Genomic DNA, 27,582 nt, shown 5'->3' with positions numbered 1-27,582 from the left:
CTAAAGTCATTTTCTGAGACGTCGAAGTCATGAAGGGTTTGACTATGTAATTGTTAAATGTTTTTTTCAGGTTCCTACGGTAGTCTCTAGACACCTGTGAGATGATTAGAAATTTTGAAATATATTTCAGGACTCAGAGGAGGTATAAAAGCGTGGACTATGTTAGGAGTTTTCCTCTGTGGCAGTTTCATGGAATATATGCATATAGAGAGGAGTTCACACCAAAGAACTATGTCAGAATGCGTTTGGCTTTTGACTTGAAATAAAGTTTAAAAAGGAAATGCATGTTAGGAACTGTGCTTGGTAAATCACATGGTCTCTAGTTTCTGTCTTTCCTCTTTTATTGATTCAGTATTTGGATCTACTTAGCACTTTGCCTACTTTGTCCTCGACTCCTCCATCCTTCCTTTCTGGCAACTTAGCAACCCTCATTCTGCCCTTCACCCAATAGCCTTATCAACACTTTGAATCTAAATCTGAGCATTAGCATTCCAGAAGTCTGAAGATATGAGATCTACAAAAGAATTGTTTAATATTTATCTAGACCCTGAAGTAATGTTGTTGAGGAAGGAAGAGAATGCACAAAAGGAGAAACTTGTTGGAAGACCTTTGTCTAAAGTGGTGCTATTCACAGTGTGGTTCTCAGACCAGCAACAACAGCATCATCACCTTGGAGCTTGTTAGAAATGCAGGGTAGCATGCCCCACCCCAGATCTTCTGAATCAGAATCTGCATCTTAACAAAATCCCCAGGGTCTTTGTATGTACATTACCTTGTCACTTTCAATGTGCATCCATCTGTGAAATTAGCCATAGATTATGAAAACAAACAGAGTATGTGAGAATTGTAATCCCTCCATTGTAATCTATGGCTAATTCATGAAAGTAAATGTGTGATAATTTAATTTTTATGTATTAGAGCAGATTCAAAGTTGAGATTCATGTTTTCTATCACATCTACATACTTACATATATACCTGTAGATTGTGTAGGGAAGAGGGAAGTTACAGCTAGAGAGCTGTGTCTCCCCAGTGAATGTCACCTATTGTATGTCCAGTGGAGGAAGTGTTGAGAGCTTCTGCCCAAAATAAGGATAATGCTAAAGGTACTGGCAGATTCTACAAGGCTCAATTTTTAAGTCTAATGTCCTTCATAAAGTATTTCCCATATTACCTTAAGGCTGCAATACAGTCTTCATTTTCAGCATCCACAGTCCATCTTGTGTGTGGCACTCATTCAGTCCAATGTTTTATTTTCCCCGTATCCATTGCTTCTCACCTTGGACGGATTCTAATTTCTTCAGTCACCACAACACCAAACAGGGCCTTGCATGAGTCAGAGTGTTCAAAATACCATTTACTGACAAATGCATCAAAATCAACAACAAATCAGAATATAGTCCCAAAAGAGAAATCCACCAACTACCATAACTGACCAAATAATGACTCAGATTAGCTGGAAAGAACAAGGATCGGTTCATAGACTTCAGATTTTTTTTGCTGTAAGTGATTTTTTCTCTCTTTTTAAAAATGAGGTTACACAATATTTATTAATAAGTCAGAGTATGCTAAGCATTTAATATGTATGATCTTGTTTAAACCTTTTAACAGCCCAGGAAAATTGGTTTTATTATTCCTATTTTATACATGAGACAGTTAAAATTCCAAGAGATTAAATAAGCTGAGCAAGGTCATATTTCATAAAATGCAAGCATTCTAAACCCTATGTGGAGGAAGAATCTTATCTATCCCAAAGTGAATTGTCTACTTTGTGTAGATCTATGGCATCAGTTTAACTTATGTTGCCTTCTTAGCCCTGTGTAACAGGTTCTATTGCTAGTTGGTATTTGTTCGCAAGATAAAAATTAATTTTAATATTATTTTGAAGCAAATATAATTATTTAGGAAAATCTACCCAAAATATAGGCATGCACCAAACTCCAGCACCCAATAAAAAGCAGCAGTAATTGATTTCCATTGTGAATGGCCTGTATTCGTCTACATTGGCATGAACTATCCAATTTGCTTCTGTTTACATCTGGAGTATTTTCAACTTTGACCTAGAAATACACTGATCACCATTTCACTCCTTATCTTTAGATTTCAGTTGCCAATGGCAACCTTGAATTACAAAGTTGAACAAAAGCTGCATTTTACTTGAGTGGTTTGTAATTTTGAACTTGAGTTCATGTTTCCTAGGAGTTGTTTGTCTATAGGTGTCAGTCCTGCCCTTGGTTGCCGAGGAACCCAAACATTCTGAATTTGCTATGCCTCTGCTGGGAGTCAGTGGGCTTTATCAGTTTCTGAACAGTTTTGGCTTTAATTTATTGGGACTGGGTACTCAATTCATAGGGGTAATATGAATTTGGAAACTGCACTCATTCATGGGTTTCTAATTCCCTTTGTGGATGTTTTTCCTCAATGTGCTCCATGAATCATTTGCTTCCTTGCCTCATCCCCAAGGTTGTGGATTGGGTTTTCCTAGTTCCCATTTCAAGGGTGGGCACCCCTGGCTCTATTCAGGGACTTCAGGTTCAGCACTCCAACAAACACCCGGCATCCTGAGGCCTCCTCTTCCAATCTCTCCTTGCCCCACAAAATGGAGAATCAACGCTGTTAACTGTGAGTTCCTTTATTATTTCTGCAACTTAGGATTTCTTTTCCTTATATTCAAACTCAGCTGTAAACTTAAGTGAATATGTATGTACTGTTTTACTATGTTTGGAATAGAAAAGGAAATTTTCAGTCAGCCATATTGACTCAAAGTCCCATGGCAATTTATTCTATGGAAACTTACTTAGTGGAAAACAAATTAACAAACAAAAACTGAAGTGGTTAGGATATGGCACGTGGTCCCATTTTCCCACATGTCACTGTCCAACAATCCTTGGGTAACATGACTAACCTCGCTCTGTAAATTTCTTATGATCCTGTTATTTTTATTCTTGAAGCAAAATTCATGAGATTATTCTAAAAATAAGATGAGGCCTTGCACATTTGCTCAGGCTTAATTTTGAAACCATTCATTCTATGAATGTATTATTTTAATGCATTTCCCATTGCTTTTAATATCCACTTAGCTAACTGATGATGTTGAGGTTAAAATACTATAGTCCTTGCAGTAATTCTTTCTTTGTAAAATTGTCCTAGTCACTGTATCCCACATTCAGAGGTCTACATTTTTCTTTTTTGTATTTTATAGTAATTATCTTAGATTTTGTTTTCATTTTAGAACGCTATTTTTATGCTAAAAATAAAATAATCACATTACCATGAAAGTGAGAAATAGAAAACATAAAAATACTCATAATTCTAACAGTTTATATTTTAGTGTTTCTTTTCAAAGTAGTTTTGTATTCTTTAAAAAATGGTCATAGTTATTATCACAGTACGTATACAACTATAGGTAAATTTTTTCATTTATCACAAAAATATAATTATTTCTCCTTGTTTTCAAAGCCATTGGTTTATATTATTTGACTACAGCATAGTTCTTGAAATGACAGCCTTATGATTTTTTTACAGAAACATTTAAGTTTTATTCATGTTTTTGCTGTTTCTTGGCTTGTTAGTTTTACTATTTTCCCTAATCTTGAGCAGTAAATTCCAAAATATTCTGAGCAAGATAATTACAGTACCATATTATCAATCCTGCCTCTCAAAGGCTAGGAGATATATTTTTAAAGTGTTAAAAGACTATAAGGAATTACATTTTAAATATATGCAGCATGTATTTTACATTTCAAAATTGCTAAGAGATTGAATTTCAAATGTTCTGACCACAAAAAATGGTAAGTATTTGAGGTGATTAAAGCCAATTAACATATTTATTACTCCATGTTGTATTTATAAATCATGGCATCACTCTGTACTACCTAAATACATACAATTTTAAATTGTCAATTTTATTTATATATATTTGTATGTACACACATACACACACACAACAGATGCTCCCAGAGAAGAAAAAGAATAAAATAATCGAAAATATCTACTGAGAAAACAAACTGAGACAAGTGATCGTATGTCTATATTCAAGGTAACATAACCATACAAAGAATATAATTACTTTCAGTGAATTTTGGCAGAGTAATATAATTGTGCATCCTTAGTGGGATATAGCCGATGAATAAAAAGAACTTCAAAAAAAGTCTCAAGCTTCATTTGCTTATTTTATTGACAGGTCATAATATTGAAACTATTTCTGTATATATTAATATAAAGCAAATAAATAAACATGCTAATGCTATCAGAAAGCAACCTTTTTAGGAGACGTATGCTTCAGTCTTTATGGGTGAAATGTCATGATGCCCGAAACATTTTCAAATGACTCAGCAAAAAATATAGAGATAGACAATACATAATGCATATGTGGCAAAACATTGAAATTAAGGTAGTTTTCACAGGCTGGTTTTGTTTTCTTTTATTTTTTGGTTGCTTTGCCTGTACAAACAATGCTAAAACAATGCTATTTTTCCTGTACAAAAATAAATATCTTAGTGTATTCATTCTTGTATGTTGGTGGTTTTGTTTCTACAGGCCAAATTCCCAAAAATGGAGTTGCTGGGTTACAAGCCTATGTTTGCCTTCTTATAAATTTTGTCAAATTATTGCCCAGTGTTTCAAAGTGTCAATTTCTCAGAATGCTATTTCTTCTTTATAAGAAATTTCTTTTAAATTTAATGAATTAAATTAACTTAAGCAATATAATAAATGTCCCTTGGAAAGGTATTGTGCTATTGCATTTCTCTAATTGTTAATGAGATGCTTTCATCTATATTTCAAATATATATATATATATATATTTGTATTGTATTTTTGTATTGTATATATATTCTTTGTATTGTATTTCTTTTCCTATGAATTGCTTTATTTATGCTCATTTTTCAGAGAAATGGATTATTTTCATCTAGATAAAGATATCTATATTTTTATTATGTTTTTCTGTCTTGCTTAAAAAGGTCTCTGTACCCCATGATTATATGATTATTCACAATCACAATTATGCCTTTGGCACATTCTCCTAGACAGAAGCAAATAACAAGCAAATAACAATCCTAAGATTGTTATTGGCTTCATATTTTATATTATAAAATGGTATATATACTATACATAGTATATATAATATAAATATTAATCTATGTAATATATTGATTATATTTATAAAATATAACATTAAATATATATATTAATATTTATATTATAAAATACATTGGCCTTATATTTTATATTAAGATCTTTCATACACTTCGTTGGGCAAAATGACCTGAGTTGGACTCTGGAATTCCAAATTTTGAAAACCTCGCAAATATCTGCACATTCTCCAGCTGCATTTTTTTAAAGTTTTCTCAATTCTTCTTTGTTATTCCACTGTGGCTTATTGTTCTGTGGTTTCAATTTGTTTCCTTAGGAAATTGGTTTGATGTCTCTGATTCATAACTCAGTAACCTGTCTTATATTTATGCCACATTTATGTTATACTGGGTTTTGTTTGTTTTCTGATTGTAAGCTAACCTTCAAGAGTAACTTTGCTTGCTCCTTGGCCTTCACTTATGTTTTTTTATCTAAAAGCTTTCCTTAACTAGATCAAATCTCTGCCTTTTTTAAAGACAGAAGAAAAGAATGTCAGAGTCAGAAAGCATCCCAAGTACAAAAATCTTTGACAACATAGGAAGAATTGAATACATTTGAACTTGACCATATTGCCTTTTCCTGCTTAACTACCCAGAGTTCACAAAAATGACTAGTGGGCAATGTCTTTTGAAAATCAAGTTAACTGAGAAATTTAGAATTTGAGCCTGACTAGTCAAATTGAAGAACTGGGCCTATAATAAAACAAACTCTGACAACACTCTTCTTTATTACTATCTGAGTATAATAACAACTCATCTTAAATTTAGAGGTTAAATTCAATCATGTTCTTTCCTCTTTCTTGTTCATTTTCCAAAAAGAGGTCTTATGAACTTAAGATTAAACAAACTCATGTTTGACAATGTTATGCTAGAAAGGCTCCGAGGCATAGCCTACAAAATCACATTTGTCTTGAAAATCTATCTATCTGTCCTGTGGTGATTTTTTTCCCAAGAATATGCTCTGAGGCCACAGCAATGAAAGGATGGGGCCAGCTGAGTTAGCTTATGAGTATTTTATGGGGCCAGGCCACATAATGAGACTCTTTTCTGTTCCCCTCACTCAAAGTTATAGCCATAATACTGCTGCCTAACAACCAACCATAGAAATCAGTCACAAAACAAGCATTTGCTAGTTTTCCTTCTACCAGACAGGACCCTCAGCTGCAGGTCTGTTGGAGTTTACTAGAAGTCCACTCCAGACCCTGTTTGGCTGGGTGTCAGCAGCGGTGGCTGCAGAACAGTGGATTTTCCTGAGACCACAAATTCAGCTGTCTGATAGTTCCTCTGGAAGTTTTGTCTCAGAGGAGTACCCGGCCCAGTGAGGTGTCAGTCTGTCCCTACTTGGGGGGTGCCTCCCAGTTAGGCTGCTCAGGGGTGAGGGACCCACTTTAGGAGGCAGTCTGTCCGTTCTCAGATCTCCAGCTGCGTGCTGGGAGAACCACTACTCTCTTCAAAGCTGTCAGTCAGACAGGGACATTTAAGTCTGTGGAGGTTCCTGCTGACTTTTTGTTTGTCTGTGCCCTGTCCCCAGAGGTGGAGCCTACAGAGGCAGGCAGGCCTCCTTGAGCTGTGGTGGGCTCCACCCAGTTCGAGCTTCCTGGCTGCTTTGTTTACCTAAGCTAGCCTGGGCAATGGCGGGCGCCCCTCCCCCAGCCTCACTGCTGCCTTGCAGCTTGATCTCAGACTGCTGTGCTAGCAATCAGCGAGACTCAGTGGGCATAGGACCCTCTGAGCCTGGTGTGGGACACAATCTCCTAGTGTGCTGTTTTCGAGGCCCGTTGGAAAAGCGCAGTATTAGGGTGGGACTGACCTGATATTCCAGGTGCCGTCTGTTACCCCTTTCTTTGACTAGGAAAGGGAACTCCCTGACCCCTTGCGCTTCCCGAGTGAGGCAATGCCTCGCCCTGCTTCGGCTCGTGCACAATGCGCTTCACCGACTCTCCTGCACCACTGTTTGGCACTCCCTAGTGAGAAGTGAGATGAAACTGGTACCTCAAACAGAAATGCAGAAATCACCTGTCTTCTGTGTCACTCAGGCTGGGAGCTGTAGACCGGAGCTGTTCCTATTCGGCCATCTTCGGTGTTCCTATTGTTTGATAGCCTTGCCAGCATGTAATCAGTGTTAAGTTGTCATCAGTTTAAAATAGTGGGTTATATTATCTGCAAGCCTCATCCCTCAAATCTAAAAACATACAATGGATACACAAAAACACAAAAAGCAAAAAATTAACATTGAGCACAGACAATTCTTTCAAGGAGTTCTTTCTGAAGAGTGAATAAGTCTTTATTTCTTGACATGTTTTTGTGCCACGGTTGGCCCTCATTCCCTTGTGATGTTCCCCTTCCTGTGTCCATAAGTTCTCATTGTTCAATTCCCACCTATGAGTGAGAACATGCGGTGTTTGGTTTTTTGTCCTTGCGATAGTTTACTGAGAATGATGTTTTCCAGTTTCATCCATGTCCCTACAAAGGACATGAACTCATCATTTTTTATGGCTGCATAGTATTCCATGGTGTATATGTACCACATTTTCTTAATCCAGTCTATCGTTGTTGGACATTTGTCTTCTTCATAATTGTGTTAGTTTCCTGTTGCTGCTGTAAAAAATTACCACTCACTGACTGGGGGAGGGGTGCCCACCATTGCCCAGTTAGTTGTTTGATCAGGTAAACAAAGCGGCCAGGAAGCTCAAACTGGGGGGAGCCCACCACAGCTCAAGGAGGCCTGCCTGCCTATGTAGGCTCCACCTCTGGGGGCAGGGCACAGACAAACAAAAAGACAGCAGTAACTTCTGCAGACTTAAATGTCCCTGTCTGACAGCTTTGAAGAGAGTAGTGGTTCTCCCAGCAGGCAGCTGGAGATCTGAGAACAGGCAGACTGCCTCCTCAAGTGGGTCCCTGACCCCCGAGTAGCCTAACTGGGTGGCACGCCCCAGTAGGGGCAGACTGACACCTCACATGGCCGGGTACTCCTCTGAGACAAAACTTCCAGAGGAATGATCAGGCAGCAGCATTTGCAGTTCACCAATACACGCTGTACTACAGCCACCGCTGCTGATACCCAGGCACTAAACAGGGTCTGGAGTGGAACTCTAGCAAACTCCAACAGACCTGCAGCTGAGGGTCCTGTCTGTTAGAAGGAAAACTAACAAACAGAAAGGACATCCACACCAAAAACCCATCTGTACATCACCATCATCAAAGCCCAAAAGTAGATCAAACCACAAAGATGGGGAAAAAACAGAGCAGAAAAACTGGAAACTATAAAAAGCAGAGCACCTCTCCTCCTCCAAAGGAACGCAGTTCCTCACCAGCAACGGAACAAAGCTGGATGGAGGATGACTTTGACGAGTTGAGAGAAGAAGGCTGCAGACAAACTACTCTGAGCTATGGGAGGAAATTCAAAACAATAGCAAAGAAGTTAAAAACTTTGAAAAAAAATTAGAAGAATGTATAACTAGAATAACCAATACAGAGAAGTGCTTAAAGGAGCTGATGGAGCTGAAAGCCAAGTTTCGAGAACTACACGAAGATTGCAGAAGCCTCAGTAGCAGATGCGATCAACTGGAAGAAAGGGTATCAGTGAAGGAAGATGAAATGAATGAAATGAAGAGAGAAGGGAAGTTTAGAGAAAAAAGAATAAAAAGAAATGAACAAAGCCTCCAAGAAATTTGGGACTATGTGAAAAGACCAAACCTACGTCTGATTGGTGTACCTGAAAATGATGGGGAGAATGGAACCAAGTTGGAAAACACTCTGCAAGATATTATCCAGGAGAACTTCCCCAATCTAGCAAGGCAGGCCAACATTCAGATTCAGGAAATACAGAGAACGCCACAAAGAGAGTCCTCAAGAAGAGCAACTCCAAGACACATAATTGTCAGATTCACCAAAGTTGAAATGAAGGAAAAAATGTTAAGGGCAGCCAGAGAGAAAGGTCGGGTTACCCACAAAGGGAAGCCCATCAGACTAACAGCTGATCTCTCGGCAGAAACTCTACAAGCCAGAAGAGAGTGGGGGCCGATATTCAACATTCTTAAAGAAAAGAATTTTCAACCCAGAATTTGATATCCAGCCAAACTAAGCTGCATAAGTGAAGGAGAAATAAAATACTTTACAGACAAGCAAATGCTGAGTGATTTTGTCATCACCAGGCCTGCCCTAAAAGAGCTCCTGAAAGAAGCACTAAACATGGAAAGGAACAACCGGTACCAGCCACTGCAAAAACATGCCAAATTGTAAAGACCATCTAGGCTAGGAAGAAACTGCATCAACTAACGAGCAAAATAACCAACTAACATCATAATGACAGGATCAGATTAACACATAACAATATTAACTTTAAATGTAAATGGGCTAAATGCTCCAATTAAAAGACACAGACTGGCAAACCGGATAAAGAGTCAGGACCCATCAGTGTGCTGTATTCAGGAAACCCATCTCACATGCAGAGACACACATAGACTCAAAGGGATGGAGGAAGATCTATCAAGCAAATGGAAAACAAAAAAAGGCAGGGGTTGCAATCCTAGTCTCTGATAAAACAGACTTTAAACCAACAAAGATCAAAAGAGACAAAGAAGGCCATTACATAATGGTAAAGGGATCAATTCAACAAGAAGAGCTAACTATCCTAAATATATATGCACCCAACACAGGAGCACCCAGATTCATAAAGCAAGTCCTGAGTGACCTACAAAGGGACTTAAACTCCCACACAATAATAATGGGAGATGTTAACACCCCACTGTCAACATTAGACAGATCAACGAGACAGAAAGTTAACAAGGATATCCAGGAATTGAACTCAGCTCTGCACAAAGTGGACCTAATAGACATCTACAGAACTCTCCACCCCAAATCAACAGAATATACATTTTTTTCAGCACCACACCACACCTATTCCAAAATTGACCACATAGTTGGAAGTAAAGCTCTCCTCAGCAAATGTAAAAGAACAGAAATTATAACAAACTGTCTCTCAGACCACAGTGCAATCAAACTAGAACTCAGGATTAAGAAACTCACTCAAAACCAATCAACTACATGGAAACTGAACAACCTGCTCCTGAATGACTATTGGCTACATAATGAAATGAAGGCAGAAATAAAGATGTTCTTTGAAACCAACGAGAACAAAGACACAACATACCAGAATCTCTGGGACACATTCAAAGCAGTGTGTAGAGGGAAATTTATAGCACTAAATGCCCACAAGAGAAAGCAGGAAAGATCCAAAATTGATACCCTAACATCACAATTAAAAGAACTAGAAAAGCAAGAGCAAACACATTCAAAAGCTAGCAGAAGGCTAGAAATAACTAAAATCAGAGCAGAACTGAAGGAAATAGAGACACAAAAAACCCTTCAAAAAATTAATGAATCCAGGAGCTGGTTTTTTGAAAAGATCAACAAAATTGATAGACCACTAGCAAGACTAATAAAGAAAAGAGAGAAGAATCAAATAGATGGAATAAAAAATGAAAAAGGGGATATCACCACTGATCCCACAGAAATACAATCTACCATCAGAGAATACTACAAACACCTCTATGCAAATAAACTAGAAAATCTAGAAGAAATGGATAAATTCCTCGACAAATACACCCTCCCAAGACTAAATCAGGAAGAAGTTGAATCTCTAAATAGACCAATAACAGGTTCTGAAATTGTGGCAATAATCAATAGCTTACCAACCAAAAAGAGTCCAGGACCTGATGGATTCACAGCCGAATTCTACCAGAGGTTCAAGGAGGAACTGGTACCATTCCTTCTGAAACTATTCCAATCGATAGAAAAAGAGGGAATCCTCCCTAACACATTTTATGAAGCCAGCATCATCCTGATACCAAAGCCTGGCAGAGACATAACCAAAAAAGAGAATTTCAGACAAATATCCTTGATGAACATTGATGCAAAAATCCTCAATAAAATACTGGCAAACCGAATCCAGCAGCACATCAAAAAGCTTATCCACCATAATCAAGTGGGCTTCATCCCTGGGATGCAAGGCTGGTTCAACATACGCAAATCAATAAATGTAATCCAGCATATAAACAGAACCAAAGACAAAAACCACATGATTATCTCAATAGATGCAGAAAAGGCCTTTGACAAAATTCAACAACCCTTCATGCTAAAAACTCTCAATAAATTAGGTATTGATGGGACATATCTCAAAATAATAAGAGCTATCTATGACAAACCCACAGCCAATATCACACTGAATGGGCAAAAACTGGAAGCATTCCCTCTGAAAACTGGCACAAGACAGGGATGCCCTCTCTCACCACTCCTACTCAACATAGTGGTGGAAGTTCTGGCCAGAGCAATCAGGCAGGAGAAGGAAATAAACAGTATTCAATTAGGAAAAGAGGAAGTCAAATTGTCCCTGTTTGCAGATGACATGATTGTATATCTAGAAAACCCCACTGTCTCAGCCCAAAATCTCCTTAAGCTGATTAGCAACTTCAGCAAAGTCTCAGGATACAAAATCAATGTACAAAAATCACAAGCATTCTTGTACACCAATCACAGACAAACAGAGAGCCAAATCATGAGTGAACTCCCATTCACAATTGCTTCAAAGAGAATAAAATACCTAGGAATCCAACTTACAAGGGATGTGAAGGACCTCTTCAAGGAGAACTACAAACCACTGCTCAATGAAATAAAAGAGGATACAAACAAATGGAAGATCATTCCATGCTCATGGGTTGGAAGAATCAATATCGTGAAAATGGCCATACTGCCCAAGGTAATTTATAGATTCAATGCCATCCCCATCAAGCCACCAATGACTTTCTTCACAGAATTGGAAAAAAACTACTTTAAAGTTCATATGGAACCAAAAAAGAGCCCGCATCGCCAAGTCAATCCTAAGCCAAAAGAACAAAGCTGGAGGCATCATGCTACTTGACTTCAAACTATACTACAAGGCTACAGTAACCAAAACAGCATGGTACTGGTACCACAACAGAGACATAGATCAATGGAACAGGACAGAGCCCTCAGAAATGATGCTGCATATCTACAACTATCTGATATTTGACAAACCTGACAAAAACAAGAAATGGGGAAAGGGTTCCCTATTTAATAAATGGTGCTGGGAAAACTGGCTAGCCATATGTAGAAAGCTGCAACTGGATCCCTTCCTTACACCTTATACAAAAATTAATTCAAGATGGATTAAAGACTTAAATGTTAGACCTAAAACCATTAAAATCCTACAAGAAAACCTAGGCAATACCATTCAGGACATAGGCGTGGGCAAGGACTTCATGTCTAAAACACCAAAAGCAATGGCAACAAAAGCCAAAATTGACAAATGGGATCTAATTAAACTCAAGAGCTTCTGCATAGCAAAAGAAACTACCATCAGAGTGAACAGGCAACCTACAGAATGGGAGAAAATTTTTGCAACCTACTCATCTGACAAAGGGCTAATATCCAGAATCTACAATGAACTCAAACAAATTTACAAGAAAAAAACAAACAACCCCATCAAAAAGTGGGCAAAGGACATGAACAGACACTTCTCAAAAGAAGACATTTATGCAGCCAAAAAACACATGAAGAAATGCTCATCATCACTGGCCATCAGAGAAATGCAAATCAAAACCACAATGAGATACCATCTCACACCAGTTAGAATGGCCATCATTAAAAAATCAGGAAACAACAGGTGCTGGAGAGGATGTGGAGAAATAGGAACACTTTTACACTGTTGGTGGGACTGTAAACTAGTTCAACCATTGTGGAAGTCAGTGTGACGATTCCTCAGGGATCTAGAACTAGAAATACCATTTGACCCAGCCATCCCATTACTGGGTATATCCCAAAGGACTATAAATCATGCTGCTATAAAGACACATGCACATGTATGTTTATTGCGGCACTATTCACAATAGCAAAGACTTGGAACCAACCCAAATGTCCAACAACGATAGACTGGATTAAGAAAATGTGGCACATATACACCATGGAATACTATGCAGCCATAAAAAATGATGAGTTCATGTCCTTTGTAGGGACATGGATGAAACTGGAAAACATCATTCTCAGTAAACTATTGCAAGGACAAAAAACCAAACACCGCATGTTCTCACTCATAGGTGGGAATTGAACAATGAGAACTCATGGACACAGGAAGGGGAACATCACACTCCGGGGACTGTTGTGTGGTGGGGGTAGGGGGGAGGGACAGCATTAGGAGATATACCTAATGCTAAATGACGAGTTAATGGGTGCAGGAAATCAACATGGCACATGGATACATATGTAACCTGCACATTGTGCACATGTACCCTAAAACCTAAAGTATAATAAAAAATAAAAAATAAAAATAAAAACAAACAAGTATTTGCTAAGTTGATGAGTCTATGAACTGGTTCTGGTCTGGACCAGGCTCACCCGATCTCAGTAGGCTTGTTCATGCCTGTGTTTAGCTGGTGGTCAGCTAGGGGGGAGCTGGTTTAGAATAGCTTCACTTTTATATCTGATAGTCAATTGAAATGATGGAAAAAGTATAATAACTGGGCCATGTGTCTCCTCTTCTGGCAAGCTAGGCTGAGCTTGTTCACATGATGCCTGAGTAAACTTCTAACTGTGAGAGCAGAAGCACACACGGCCTTGTGACGTCTGGACTCAGAACAGCATATACTTTTATATTACATTGTCCTAGACAGAACCAAATAACAAGGCCTTCCCAGATTCAAGAAGATGAGAAATACACTCTGTTCTTTGCTGGGATGGGATAAGCTGCAAAGTCACACCACAAAGTTTATGATTACAAGGAGGGGTGAAGAATTACTGCCATTTGCACAACCAATCTACTATTCCCACCTAACACACTGTTTCACTTGCACAGAATAGAAGTTCAACACATATTAGAGTACAAAACCCAGAATGTGGCAATTAGATACGATGATGCTGAACCTCAGAACAGAGGCAATCTAGAGGAAGCCCTGGTGATCTGTGGAGGACCATCTACGCCTAGGATTGTGGGGAAGGAAAATTAGGAAGAATCTAAACTGGCCTTCCACAGTTGGACCTAACTTCGGGAGTCCCCTGGTTAAAGCCAGATTTAAATCTGCTAGGGTAAAGGTTATCGATTCTCCATGAGCCCGGTGGGGCTGATGAATACGATTTGAATTGATTGCCAACAATAAAAACTCAGGCTCTTACCTGAAGATGTGGATTTCTGACTTCAGTTTTCAATCTGACACGCATCAGCTAGAACTGAGTTGTTTGTACTCCATTTAGACAGGGTCTGTCATCTCTAGCTCTTCGGAACCCTCACAACCCCCTCTTCCTTGCACACAGCCTGCTACTTATTTACATGACTTGCCTGGCCCCTGTAACATCTGAGTTTGCAACCCTTGGGCTGGAATAGCTCTAGACCACCGATGGATGGGGCTTTGTTGGAATGGAGCCAGAATTACCCTGCATTCTTTTCATATTTTCTTACAATGAACAAGTATTTAGTTTATAAGAAGACAAAGCAAAAGTTCTAATTTGGAATGTAATAAATACAATTTTGAAATTAATTCATTAATAATTGTATGGCTTTTTAAAAAGAGTGAAATATATGGCACTTAATATGTCATGAGGCAGTGACTTAGTTTAGAATATAATAAAATCCACTACTATCCCATGATAAAAGTCTACTACAGTTATAACTTAGCCACAACTGGGTCAATTATTATAAATTATTAAAAATGATTATCAAAATTAAATTACTAAAATGTAAGTTTTTCTTAGAATTAAATTGTTAAAAATGTTAAAAAACATTGGTTTAGGTATTTGACATTTTCTTGTATTTTACTTCTTTTGTTAATAATTAAAGAAATAGTAATTATCAAGCACTATGGGGTCTTGTCCACCAATGAGCATTAACCTGAGAGAAATTATCTGCTAGGTCAGGTACAATATATCCATAGTTGAAGGTCCCCTAGTTCAACCTATAAGAGAACAGCAATCTGTTGTTTTCTTAAAACAGGGTCACTTGCTTTTCTCCCTTCCCTATCTTCCTTGGAAACACATGTGTTACTGAATTAAAATTGAGGTGAATTGATGATGACGTCTGAATGGTAGTACATGGAAGCTGTCAAACACCAGGCTAAGATTTCACTCATGCAAAAGAGTATGAGATTGTAAAAGCCCCACTTCCTTCTAAATTGTTGGAACAGCAGGGAAAGAACTGGCAATTGTCTTCTTCGTGTTTGATGCTCCAGTGACTCGTAGGTGCCAACATGGAGAGTAGGGCCTCTACAAGGTGCTCCGTCATAGCCACATGAGTCCAGGGTCCTGAGCGCCCCCTCACAGCGTGTTTCCTCCTCGGCTTATAAGAATTTATATGCTAGCAAATAGATTCATAAATACCCCACATTTTATATTTGGGGAGAATAGTTGACTTTCAATACTCAGCCTAAGCAATTTTTACCAGATACCATTTTTATTTATTTTTTTATTTTCTATTTTTATTTATTTTTATTTTTCTTTGATATTTAAATAATTTTTATAAATTTTTTAAAATTTCAACTTTTATTTTAGATTCAGAAGGTACATGTACGGGTTTGTTACATGAGTATATTGTGTGTTGCTGAGGTTTGGGATACGAATGATCCTGTCACGAAAATAATAAACATAGTACCCAGCAATTAGTTTTTCAAGCCTTGTCCCCGACTCCCTCTCCCCACTCTGTTAGTCCCCAGTGTCCATCATTGCCATATTTATGTCCATGAATACCCAATGTTTAGCTCCCACTTACAAGTGAGAATGTGTGTGGTATTTGGTTTTCTGTTCCCACATTAATTTGCTTAGGATGATGGCCTCCAGCTGCATCCATGTTGCTGCAAAGGACATGATTTCATTCTTTTTATGGCTGCCTACTATTCCGCTTTATAAGTACCATATTTTCTTTATCCAGTCCACCATTAATGGGCACCTAGGTTGATTTAATGTCTTTGCTATTGTGAATAGTGCTATGATAAACATACAAGTGCATGTCACACACCTTTTGATGTGGAAAAAAAAAAGTCATTTAAACTAGATCCATAATCCATTATCTGAGATTCTTGGGGCTTGTTGTTTTTCAGAATTTTCACTTTTCTGATTTTAGAAAGGCAATGTGATGCGTATACCATGAGCATAACACTCCAGGGAGACCTGAGTAATCCTCAAAATCAAACAAATTAATATGTCTGCAGTTAAGTTCATGAATAGTCATATGACAGGGGATACATGAAATTATACGTATTTCATGTATCAGTATCATCCCAATATCAGTTCATGTCAATGAGTCTGCCACAAATTTGCAAGGAAAAAGAAAAGGAAAAAAAAGGAAACTTCTGGATTTCAGAACTTTGGGATAGATAAGGGATTACTTAATATAAATTAAATAATTTAGTATTGGCACAATTTATCTGTCACAGAAGCGAGAGTGAAAGGAGTTGAACTAAAGAGGATGTTCCCAAGCTGCTGACACTGTCTAGAAGGAGGCTAAGACTCAGGAATACAGATGTCCTGGAGATTGACTTCACCCTGGCATTCCAGGGGTCAGAACAAGCCCCAGAGGCCTCCCTGAAAGCTGCAGATGGAGGATGCACAGCCAAGATCAAGACAAAAAGTAGAACTGGGGGCTAAGAGTAGAACCCAGACAGGGAGCTATCAGAGTGGCCAAAGCAGATCAACCACCTTGGCATCCCCCAAGAGCTGTTGAGAAACGCAGGAGCTCAGGCCCCACTCAGGCCTCCTGAGTTGGACAGAATCAAGATCAAAATTCCAGACGATTTGTGTGCACCTTAAAGTTTGAAAAGCAGGGGGAACAAATCCAGGTTTTAAGGCCATATCTTAAAAATTGCCTCCAAGCTAATAAGGAGGTGTGGGGGAAGCCTTGCATCGTGTTTCAAGGATTATTCTCCCTGCTTACCAATTGATAAGCAGAGATAATTTTCTTTAAAATTCAAGGTTTTCTCTTGGACTCAGCACAGCACAGCTCCCTACCAGACAACTCTCCCTGTTGCCCCCGTTCTCTCCCTGTCTACCGGAGAATCCCAGCTTTTATACTATTTTATGACTAAGACATCCACGTAAGTCTCCATTTGAAGAAAGGCTTCCAGGACTTTAAAACATCTGAAAATTCTCCAGGGCATAAAATAGACACATTAAGAGACAGTTTAAAGGGTAGCTAAAATAGTTTACAAGGCAAATAAAAATTAGAATGAAAAATGAATCAAAATAAAGAGGTGGCAAAATAAGCCAAAAGAAAAGTTCAAGTTGGTTACACGAGTTTGTTTACTTTGTGAAAATGCATCAAGCTGCTCCTTAGACCCCAGCATTGGCTTCCCGGCCTCTGACTAAAGCACGTCTCAAAGTCCACTCCACACTGCTCTGTCTACTCTACTCAGCTTCTTAGCTTCCCCCAGCCAGGTTCATGGCTGACCTTGGAATGCTCACCTATCAATATTTCTCAACCCCTAAATGTAAGAACTTCAGATCATTTTATATTATTTCTGACACATTTTTCTCTTTTTCTTTCTTTCTTTCTTTTCCTCTTTTTCTTTCTTTTTTCTTTTTTTCATTTTTGTTTTTGAGACGGAGTCTCACTGTCACCCAGACTGGAGTGCACTGGTGCGGTCTCAGCTCACTGCAACCACTGCCTCCTGGGTTCAAGCGATTCTCCTGCCCCAGCCTCCCAAGTAGCTGGGATCACAGGTGCACGTCACCATATCCAGCTAATTTTTGTATTTTAGTAGAGATGGAGTTTCACCATGTTGGCCAGGCTGGTCTTAAACTCCTGACCTCAAGCAATCCACCTGCTTCAACCTCCCAAAGTGCTGGGATCACAGGCGCACTCCACCACACCCAGCTAATTTTTGTATTTTAGTAGAGACAGAGTTTCACCCCATGCTGGTCTTAAACTCCTGACCTCAAGCAATCCACCTGCCTCAACCTCAACCTCCCAAAGTGCTGGGATTACAGGTGTGAGCCACCACGCCCAGCCTCTGACACCTTTTTCAAAAGACCCGTGTGTGTGTGTGTGTGTGCATTTGTAGATACCACTATTCATCTTATTCTGTCTTTAGCCTTATTGTGCCACACATAACTTGAAGTTGACTTTCAGCTACAGACAAATGACATGTCCAACTAAACTTCGTTACATCTCCTCTATAGGTGACCAGTGAATGATATTTTAAGTTAATGTATTCATCGGCCCCCTTTGTATATCTCTTTCAGAGAGTTTCTATGGGAGTGGGTATAGAAACATAAACAACTTCAAGTCTTCTCCCCTCTTGATGTCTCCCAGCTGCAGGTGGAGCTGGAGCAAGAATACCAAGACAAATTCAAAAGACTGCCCCTCGAGATTTTGGAATTCGTGCAGGAAGCCATGAAAGGAAAGATCAGTGAAGACAGCAATCACGGTTCTGCCCCTCTCTCCCTGTCCTCAGACCCTGGAAAAGTGAACCACAAGACTCCCTCCAGTGAGGAGCTGGGAGGAGACATCCCAGGAAAAGAATTTGATACTCCTCTGTGAATGCTCCTGCCAGGCCTTCAGAAATTGCATGGCCACTCCAGCGTCATCGGACTCTCTCTTATTACAAAGATCACTGCCCAGGACCATCTTCCCGAGAAGCATCCCTTAGCCTAAAATCCACACCAAAGGGAGAGTTCCAGAGGAATCCATGAAGAAGTCCCATGCCCAGGCTCCATGTGTCATGTGGAAACCTCCGCAGGTCTGCTAGTGAAGAATGCATGTATGTGAGATTTTTGTTTTCTTTCCAATAGTAAATTCAAAGCAAGCGACTTGCAGGCTCCATGGAACTTTTAATGAAGGACAGTGTCTTCTTTGAAGAAAATCAAGCTCATGTTTTTATTCGAAGCTCTGGTGTAAAATATTTCAAAGTCATAGAAATAGTTTGAGAAATGCATAGCATTATTTAACACTATCGAACAGCCGACTTTGAGCATTTTGTTTTCAAACTGCCCCTCAACTACCATTATCTTCAAGTCAAAGCGCATATTGCATTGTTTCATCCTTTGCTTTGCAAGCACTGGTGGCTTGCAGTTTGCTAATTTATTTATCATAGAGTCATCAATGTATTTGTTGCTGACATGGTTTTATTAGATACTGTAGCGATTCAAATAAGTTTGTTTTCTATTTGAAAAAAAAAAAAAATCACTTGATTGTATCCTTGCCCAGTGAAGCCATCCTAAGACTTAGCAATATGGTTTGTACATTTGGCTGCATGAGCAAGTCAGCCACACACTTCCAGACAGTGTGCTGTTTGAATTGACTATTTGCACTCAAAGTCTGGGTATTCATTGGTTATTGGCCTGAAATGATCAAATAACTACAAATGGTCTGTTGAATAAAAATAGTTGAGCTGATATATGTTAAGCAGATATTCAATCAGAATGAACAGGTTCCAGTGGTTATTTTGCTGTTTGACGTTTTTTATGGTTCATTTATTTTTAATATAGAGAGGAAGATTGAATATTTATCTAGAGAATACAAAGACCCCATGTAAATGATAGATATTATCTCCATGTATATATGCACCCACTTAGTCATGTAAGTGCATATACACATACACACACACGAGTGTAGATATGTGTTTATTAATTGACAATGACCCAAATCTCTTCCGCAAGACTTAAAACCAAATTCAGGGACAAATGGATAGAGAAGAAAAGGGTCAAACATCTAGATTACATGGATGTTAAATTATATGGAGATGCTAAGGAATAATTGATGGAGCCATTGCTGCAAACTGAAGTAGATTTAGAACTTATTATATGAATTTGATTTATATTTTGCAAGATCAAAAATTAGATGTTAAGTATCAGATTTTAAGCTTGTTTTAATGGTCAAAAAATTAGGACAGAAATATGGACATTTATTAGTATGTTCCATAATTTTTAAGTCTGACACATTTCTATTTTATTCTAACATAAAAAAACTTTCATTATATATTTACTAAGTATATTTAATTCACTTAACTCTGTCTTTATAAGTTCCTATTTTAGATGGCATAAGAGAAACAAATTATATCAAGGTAAAACTGATCAAAAGCATGATTGAAAGTTCTGAAAAAAGAAAAATAATAATATATAGAAAACTGTAACTTAGAGAGTAACACATGAACATTGAAGTTAAAACCCAGAAGCCAGATGCTCACAGTTTTATTTTACTTTAAAATAAACCTGTCTGATTGTAGCTTTGCAAAATATCTTAAAACGCAAAAACCAGTTGTGTCCTGAAAATTGTGTTTCAAGAATTTAATATTTTTATGAAAATTATTTTATTTAACTTTAAGCAATAACTAGAGATTACAATTAAATTTTAATCAAAATGAAGGCTTAGTTCAAACATAAGGAAATAGTGTTTGATTAAAAAAAACACATCTAGTAAGACATAAGGGGAAAATCACATCCTCTTTGGAGATGATTATATTTTGATCTGAAGGGTTTGGGGTGTTCATTAGACACAATAAAACTTAACTTCCACTGAAAAAGAAATCTTTTGTAAATCATTCTACTTTTGCACTTTGAAAGAAAGGCATTAATCATAAAGAAGCAAGAATGGTCAAAATCGAATGCTGCATTTTTATAAACAAAATTACAGACTGTCTGAAATTGAAGAAGAATGAACTAATAATAGCATTCATAACCAAACACAATGGTGATTGTTGCAGAACATTGTATCACATTTTAGTCCAGAGATAGAATAAAGTTGAATAACCTTGACTTACACAAAACTGTTTTGGTAGTTGGATTTCATTATCTTAGTGAATTTAATCATTTTACCATATGTTTGTATTTGGCCATTTACTGTAATCACATTTTTATATCTGTACAATGACACTTTTTGCAGTTGTGGGGTAGTGTGTAACACTGTCCATCTTGCATCATTGAAACTACTACAATGATACTATCATTTAATAATATTAATATTACTTGAAATAGACTAAGATAAAGAAAAGGGGTCTGTATGATGTGCAGTTTTGTGCCTTTATGTATTTGCCTTGTTCTTTGTTGAATGTGTGAAATTCTGTACTGTGGTTTTTCCTATAATAGACAGTAGAGCTGTGTATTAAATTAGACTGTGTCTCTCTGATACCTTTACACTACTGAGAATAGCATACCAATTTTCAAAGTTCTAATGACATGCCATGTGTTTTTGGTTTTTTACATTTCATTTTAAAATTTGAGTATCACCATACATTAATTAATACTCCTGTAGTAGATAAGCTGTCATTAAATAATTCCAAAAAAAAGGGCCATTGCTTGCATTACTTTGAATTTAATGTTGCACTTGTGCACTACGTTAATATTGTTTGTGATGGATTGGACATTGTGACTCTTGCCTTTTAAGAAGAAAAAAAAGATAGGACAAAGTATTTGAAGCTCTTAAAATGTACATATTTTGGTTCTTCTATCTCAAATTATTTAAAATGCATAATTCACATTTTTGTAATAATTCTATGCAATTTTGTGGCATGATGTTTCTTCCACTTGTAATTTTATGTGCTTTCATCACAAATCCAAAGGAAACAATAAAAATTTCTTAACACAACCCAGCTGTTATTTCTTGGTGTCAGAGTCAACCTTCTTTTGACAGGGAAAGTGGTGGGAGCGGGCATAATGCCAGTCTTTAGGGCCATCATGCCCACCCTGACAGGGCACATCTATGCCCGTAAAGGATATTGGGATGCTGCAATATGTGTGCCAGAGGACACAGTTGTCATTGCTATCATTCCACCACCCTCCATCCAGGAGTGGAATTACACTTGCCATTGTTTCCATAATGGAGACCCTCTCTTCCTTTCTCTCTTCCTTCCTTTCTCCCTGTCTCCCTTGACCAAAGTTAAGCAAAGCAAAACAGTCAAAAGTTTTTTGACAAATAGTTGCAGTGACAAGAATTGACAGAGCACTTGATGTAAACTTTCTTATGAAACATTTTTTTTTTTTGAGACGGAGTCTCGCTCTGTCTCCCAGGCTGGAGTGCAGTGGCGCGATCTCGGCTCACTGCAAACCCCGCCTCCCGGGTTCACGCCATTCTCCTGCCTCAGCCTCTCCCAGTAGCTGGGACTACAGGCGCCCGCCACCACGCCCGGCTAATTTTTTGTATTTTTAGTAGAGACGGGGTTTCACAGTGGTCTTGATCTCCTGACCTCGTGATCCGCCCGCCTCGGCCTCCCAAAGTGCTGGGATTACAAGCGTGAGCCACCGCGCCCGGCCAATGAAACAGATTTTAAAAGTGTTTACAATATTGATAGGATAAGAAATGTGTGTGTGAGCTTGATGTAAATGTTCCAGAGGCACCCCAAATGCAGTATATTAGTTACTTATTTCTGTGTTACAAATGGCTCTAAAATCTAGGGGCTTAAAACAATCAGAATTATCTCTTATCTCTTAGCTTTTCAAAAAAAAAATGTGTGGGTACATAGTAGGTATATATATTTATAGGGTACATGAGAGAGAGATGTTGATACAGGCATAAAATGTGTAATAATTACATTAGGATAAATGGGGTATCCATCACCTCAAGCATTTATCCTTTCCTTGTATTAGAAACAATCCAATTATACTCTTCTAATTATTTTTAAATGCACAATAAATTAATTGACTGTAGTCACCCTGTTGTGCTATCAAACACTAGATCTAATTCATTCTATTTAACTACATTTTTGCTCATATTAATCATCCTCAGTCCCTCTTTTCCCCAACTACCCTTCCCAGCCTCTGGTAACCATCCTTCCGCTCTCTATCTTCATGAGTTCAGTTATTTTAATTTTTATATCTTATGAATAAGTAGGACATGTGACGTTCTTCTTTCTGTGCCTGGCTTATTTCAGTTACCGTAATGACCTCCAGTTCCATCTACATTGTTGCGAATGACAGGATCTCATTTTTAATGGCTGAATAGTACTCCATTGTATATATGTTATCACATTTCCTTTATCCATTCATCTGTTGATGGACACTTAGGTTACTTTCAAATCTTGGCTATGGTAAACAGTGCTGCAACAAACATGGTAGTGCAGACATCTCTTCAATGTACTAATTTCTTTTCTTTTGTATATGCCTAGAAATGGGATTGCTGGATCATACGGTAGCTCTACTTTTAGTTTCCCGACGAATCTCCAAACTGTTCTCCATAGTGCTTGCACTAATTTACATTCCCACCAATAGTGTACAAGGCTTCCCTTTTCTCCTCATTCTCATCAGCATTTATTTTTCCCTGTCTTTTGGATAAAAGCCATTTTAACTGGGATAAGATGATATCTCATTGTGGTTTGATTTGCATTTCTCTGATAATCAATGATGTAGAGTATACCTGTTCGCCATTTGTATGTCATCTTTTGAAAAAATGTCTGTTCAGATCTTTTGTTCATTTTTAAGTTGGATAGATTTCTTTTCTATAGAATTGTTTGAGCTACTTATATATTCTGCTTATTAATCCCTTGGGAGCTGGGAAGTCTTAAAATGTTTTCTCCCATTCTGTGGATTGTCTTCACTTTGTTGATTGTTTCCTTTTCTGTGTAGAAGATTTTTAATCTGTGTGATCCCACTTGTCTGTTTTTCCCTCAGTTGCCTGCACTTGTGGGGTATTCCTTAAGAAATCTTTGTCCACTTCAATGTCCTGGAGAGTTTCCCCAATATTTTATCTTAGTAGTTTCATAGTTTCAGGTCTTAGATTTAAGTCTTTAGTCCATTTTGATTTGATGTTTGTATATGGTGAGAGACAGAGGTCAAGTTTTATTGTTCTGTGTATGGATATACAGTTTTCCCAGCACCATTTATTGAAGAGACTGTCCTTTCTCCAACATATGTTCTTGGCACCTTTGTTGAAAATGAGCTCACTGTAGATGTAGTGATTTATTTCTGGGTTCTCTACTCTGTTCCATTGGTCAATGTGTCTGTTTCTATGCCAGCACCATGCTGTTTGGGTTACTATAGCTCTGTAATATAATTTGAAGTCAAATAATGTGGCCTCCCCAGTTTTGTTCTTTTTGCTCATGACAGCTTTGGCTATTCTGGGCCTTTTGTGGTTCCATATAAATTTTAGGATTTTTTTTTCTATTTCTGTGAAGAATGTCACTGGTATTTTGATAGGGATTGCACTGAGTCTGTAGATTGCTTTGCGTGATATGGACATTTTAACAATATTGATTCTTCCAATCCAGGAACATGCAATATCGTTCCTTTTTCTTGTGTCCTTTTCAATTTCTTGCATCAATGTTTTGTAGTTTTTATTGTAGAGATCTTTCACTTCTTTGGTTTAAATTTATTACTAAGTATTTTACTTGTAGCTATTATAAATGGGATTATCTACTCGATATCTTCTTCAGATTGTTCACTGCTGGTATATAGAAATGCTATTATTTTTTGTATGTTAACTTTATATCCTGCAACGTTACTGAATTTGTTTCTCAGTTCTAATAATTTTTGGTGGAGTCTTAGCTTTTTACAAATATAAGATTATATCATCTGCAAACAAGGATAATTTGATTTTTCCTTTCCAATTTGGATGCCATTTATTTCCTTCTCTTGTCTGATTGTTCTCGCTAAGACTTAAAGTACTATATTCAACAACAGTGGTGAAAGTGTGCATCCTTGTCTTGTTCCAGATCTTAGAGGAACGACTTAGCATTTTTTTCAATTCAGTGTGATACTAGCTATAGGTTTGTTGTATACGGCTTTTCCTTCTATATCCAGTTTTTTTAGGGCTTTTATCACAAAGTGATGCTGAATTTTATCAAACGTTATCTCACAGCTTTTTTGAATCAGGAATTCAGAGAGGGCAAAGCAGATATGGCTTGTCTCTATGATATCTGGGGCGTTTTTTTAGGGCTTTTATCACAAAGTGATGCTGAATTTTATCAAACGTTATCTCACAGCTTTTTTGAATCAGGAATTCAGAGAGGGCAAAGCAGATATGGCTTGTCTCTATGATATCTGGGGCCTCAGCCAGAAGATTAGAGGTCTAGGGCTAGAATCCACTCACACGTCTAGTGGTTGATGTTGTATCAAACGGGAGCCTAGCTGGGGCTCTGGGGTGGAATACTTGCTCATGCCCTTTCTATGGAGGAGCCTGGGCCTGGGCTTTTTCACAGTATGGTAGCTGGATTCCAAGGAAGAGCCTCCTGAGAGAGCCACACAGAAACCATCAACATTTTTATAACCAAGCCTCAAAGTTACATACATAACTTATGCTAGACTCTATTCATTGGTATTATCACAAGCCCCTTCCCAGATTCAAAGTGCAGTAACAAACATAGACCCCATTTTACCTTGGGAACACAGTTGATCACCCTGAAGAAGTACATGAGGGATGGAATGAATATATAGACATGACCATCTTTAAAAAATATAATCTGCCACCTACACTATGCATGAAGCTGAATTTGTGTTACCTTCAAAGCTGCTTCACCTCCTTTGCTTTCTACATCAGTGAACAAAACCAGTATTACAAATCACACTCCAGCCTATGCAACCTTATGGACCATTGCACCTCATAGGCTTTTAAACTACCATTTCTTTCAACTGCTTCATCCATCCTTTCTCTTTCTCTTCAATCACTCCCCCAGTACACACACACAAACACACACACACACACACACACACACACACACACACACACACACACACAAGTTGCTTTGGTTCCCTTCTTTCCCTGGCTAACTTCTATTTATCTTTCGGTTTATAACATAAATGTCAATTCCTCTAGGAACCCTTCTTGGATCCACCAAAGCTCTGTCAGGCCCCTTCATCTATTCTCCCAATGCATCCTGTATCAGTCACCCACTGCTGCATAACAAGCAACAGCAAAACTTGGTGTTTGAAATAACTACCACTTACTATTGGTTGTGAGCCTATGGATGGGTAGATAAGCTCTGCTGGGCTGGGCTTATCTCAGCTGGGCTCATCTATTCCGCTACAGTAAGCCAAGAGCTATCTGGTGGCTGATCATGGCTAGGCTCATTGACATGTCTGGGGCCTTGGCTGGAACAACTGGGCTGATGTGACTCTAATTCATAGGATTTCTCATCCTCCGGGAGACAAAATGTGTATCCAATAAAATATTCTCCAACTATTAAAAAGAGTTAAATACTGATACACGCTAAAACACAGACAAATCTTTAAAATTTTATGTGAAGTGAAAGAAGCCAGATGGAAAAGGTCACATATTGTATAAATCCAGTTGTATGAAATGTATGGCTTTTTCACATGTCAGAGGCAGGATATAAAGAACACCTAAAAGTGCTCAAGGTCTCTTGAAGTCTAAACTCAGAACCGTACACCATCACTTCTACCATATTCTATTGGTGAAAATAAGCCAAAAGGCCAGCCCAGATAAAGAATAAAAGGAGCCTCCAATGTCACAAGGAAAAGGATGTAGACACAGGGTTGTTACTAAGGTAATCCATCCAGCAATGCCTTGTTATTTCTTCCACATAGAGAGTGCATGCCAACTCCGTGTAATGCTAATGGCCTTCTCTCTAAATACATCCTCCACAGACACCTTTGATGTCAGATGTCATGTCTCATTTATGATGAATCTGCACACTCACCCTAATGTCATAACTTAATAAATACTGCATTTACAGTGAATAAATCCATTTGCTTATCTAGCTATTAGTGCTACATTAGAGGAAAATAAACAACTGGCTAGGTACAAAGGCTCATGCCTGTAATCCTAACACTTTGGGAGGCAGAGGTGGTTGGATTGCTTGAGCTCAAGAGTTCAAGAGCAGCTTGGGAAGCATGGTGAGACCCAATATTATTTTTCCTATTTTAAATATAATTTTTTTCCCTTTCCTAAAATAGAAAAAATTAGCTGGGCATGGTGGCATGCACCTGTAGTCCCAGCTACATGGGAGGCTGAAGTAAGAAAATCACTTGAGCCCAGAAATTCAGTGCTGCAGTGAGCCATGATTGCACCACTGCACTCTAACCTGGGAGACTTAGAGCAATACCCTGTCTCAAAAACAAACAAACAACAGCAACAAAAACAAACAAACACAAAGCAAAACCAGAAAAAGAAACAACTGATATCTCAATTATCTCAATAATAAATGTCAATAAGTCAATGCTACAATGCTATTTAGGTACCTTCTGAGTCAGCAACACTATAATAGTAAGGCTAGACTACACAGGAGCCACACCTTTGCCTCTGATGGTACCAACTCCAAAACATGAAAGAGCTAGTAACTGATGAAACCAAATATTATTTTCTGAGACATTGGTGAAGAAAGTGGGGCTTACCTTAGATCCTGGGGTTACCAAGCAGCCTCTTTTTGCCCATAAGAGACAATTCAGGAGCAATTCTTGCCCCTGAACGTTCATGTATTGTTAAATTGCTTCTTTGAACACTCTGGATATTGTATCTGTTTATTTGTTTTATGTTTCTCTCTGATTCTGGATCTTTTATTCTTTTTAATA

General features: G+C 38.1%; 1 protein-coding gene across 2 annotated transcripts in view; it reads left to right on the top strand.

The window, feature by feature from the left end:
- Window positions 1-21,709, top strand: part of PLCB1 (phospholipase C beta 1) — a 741,546-nt gene extending 719,837 nt beyond the window's left edge. The window contains exon 32 of one of the 2 annotated variants that reach the window (XM_055265375.2): window positions 18,440-21,709. In XM_055265375.2, the coding sequence (XP_055121350.1) occupies window positions 18,440-18,667 (228 nt within the window). In that variant the 3' untranslated portion in view covers window positions 18,668-21,709. The remainder of the gene's footprint in view (window positions 1-18,439) is intronic. The other variant, XM_055265377.2, reaches the window with a different exon arrangement.
- Window positions 21,710-27,582: the final 5,873 nt, after the last annotated feature.

Source organism: Symphalangus syndactylus, chromosome 24, assembly GCF_028878055.3.
Source record: "Symphalangus syndactylus isolate Jambi chromosome 24, NHGRI_mSymSyn1-v2.1_pri, whole genome shotgun sequence".
In the NCBI taxonomy this organism is placed as follows: Eukaryota; Metazoa; Chordata; class Mammalia; order Primates; family Hylobatidae; genus Symphalangus; species Symphalangus syndactylus.
The sequence above is the reverse complement of the archived record's forward strand: the minus strand, read 5'-3'. Positions and strand labels throughout refer to the sequence as shown.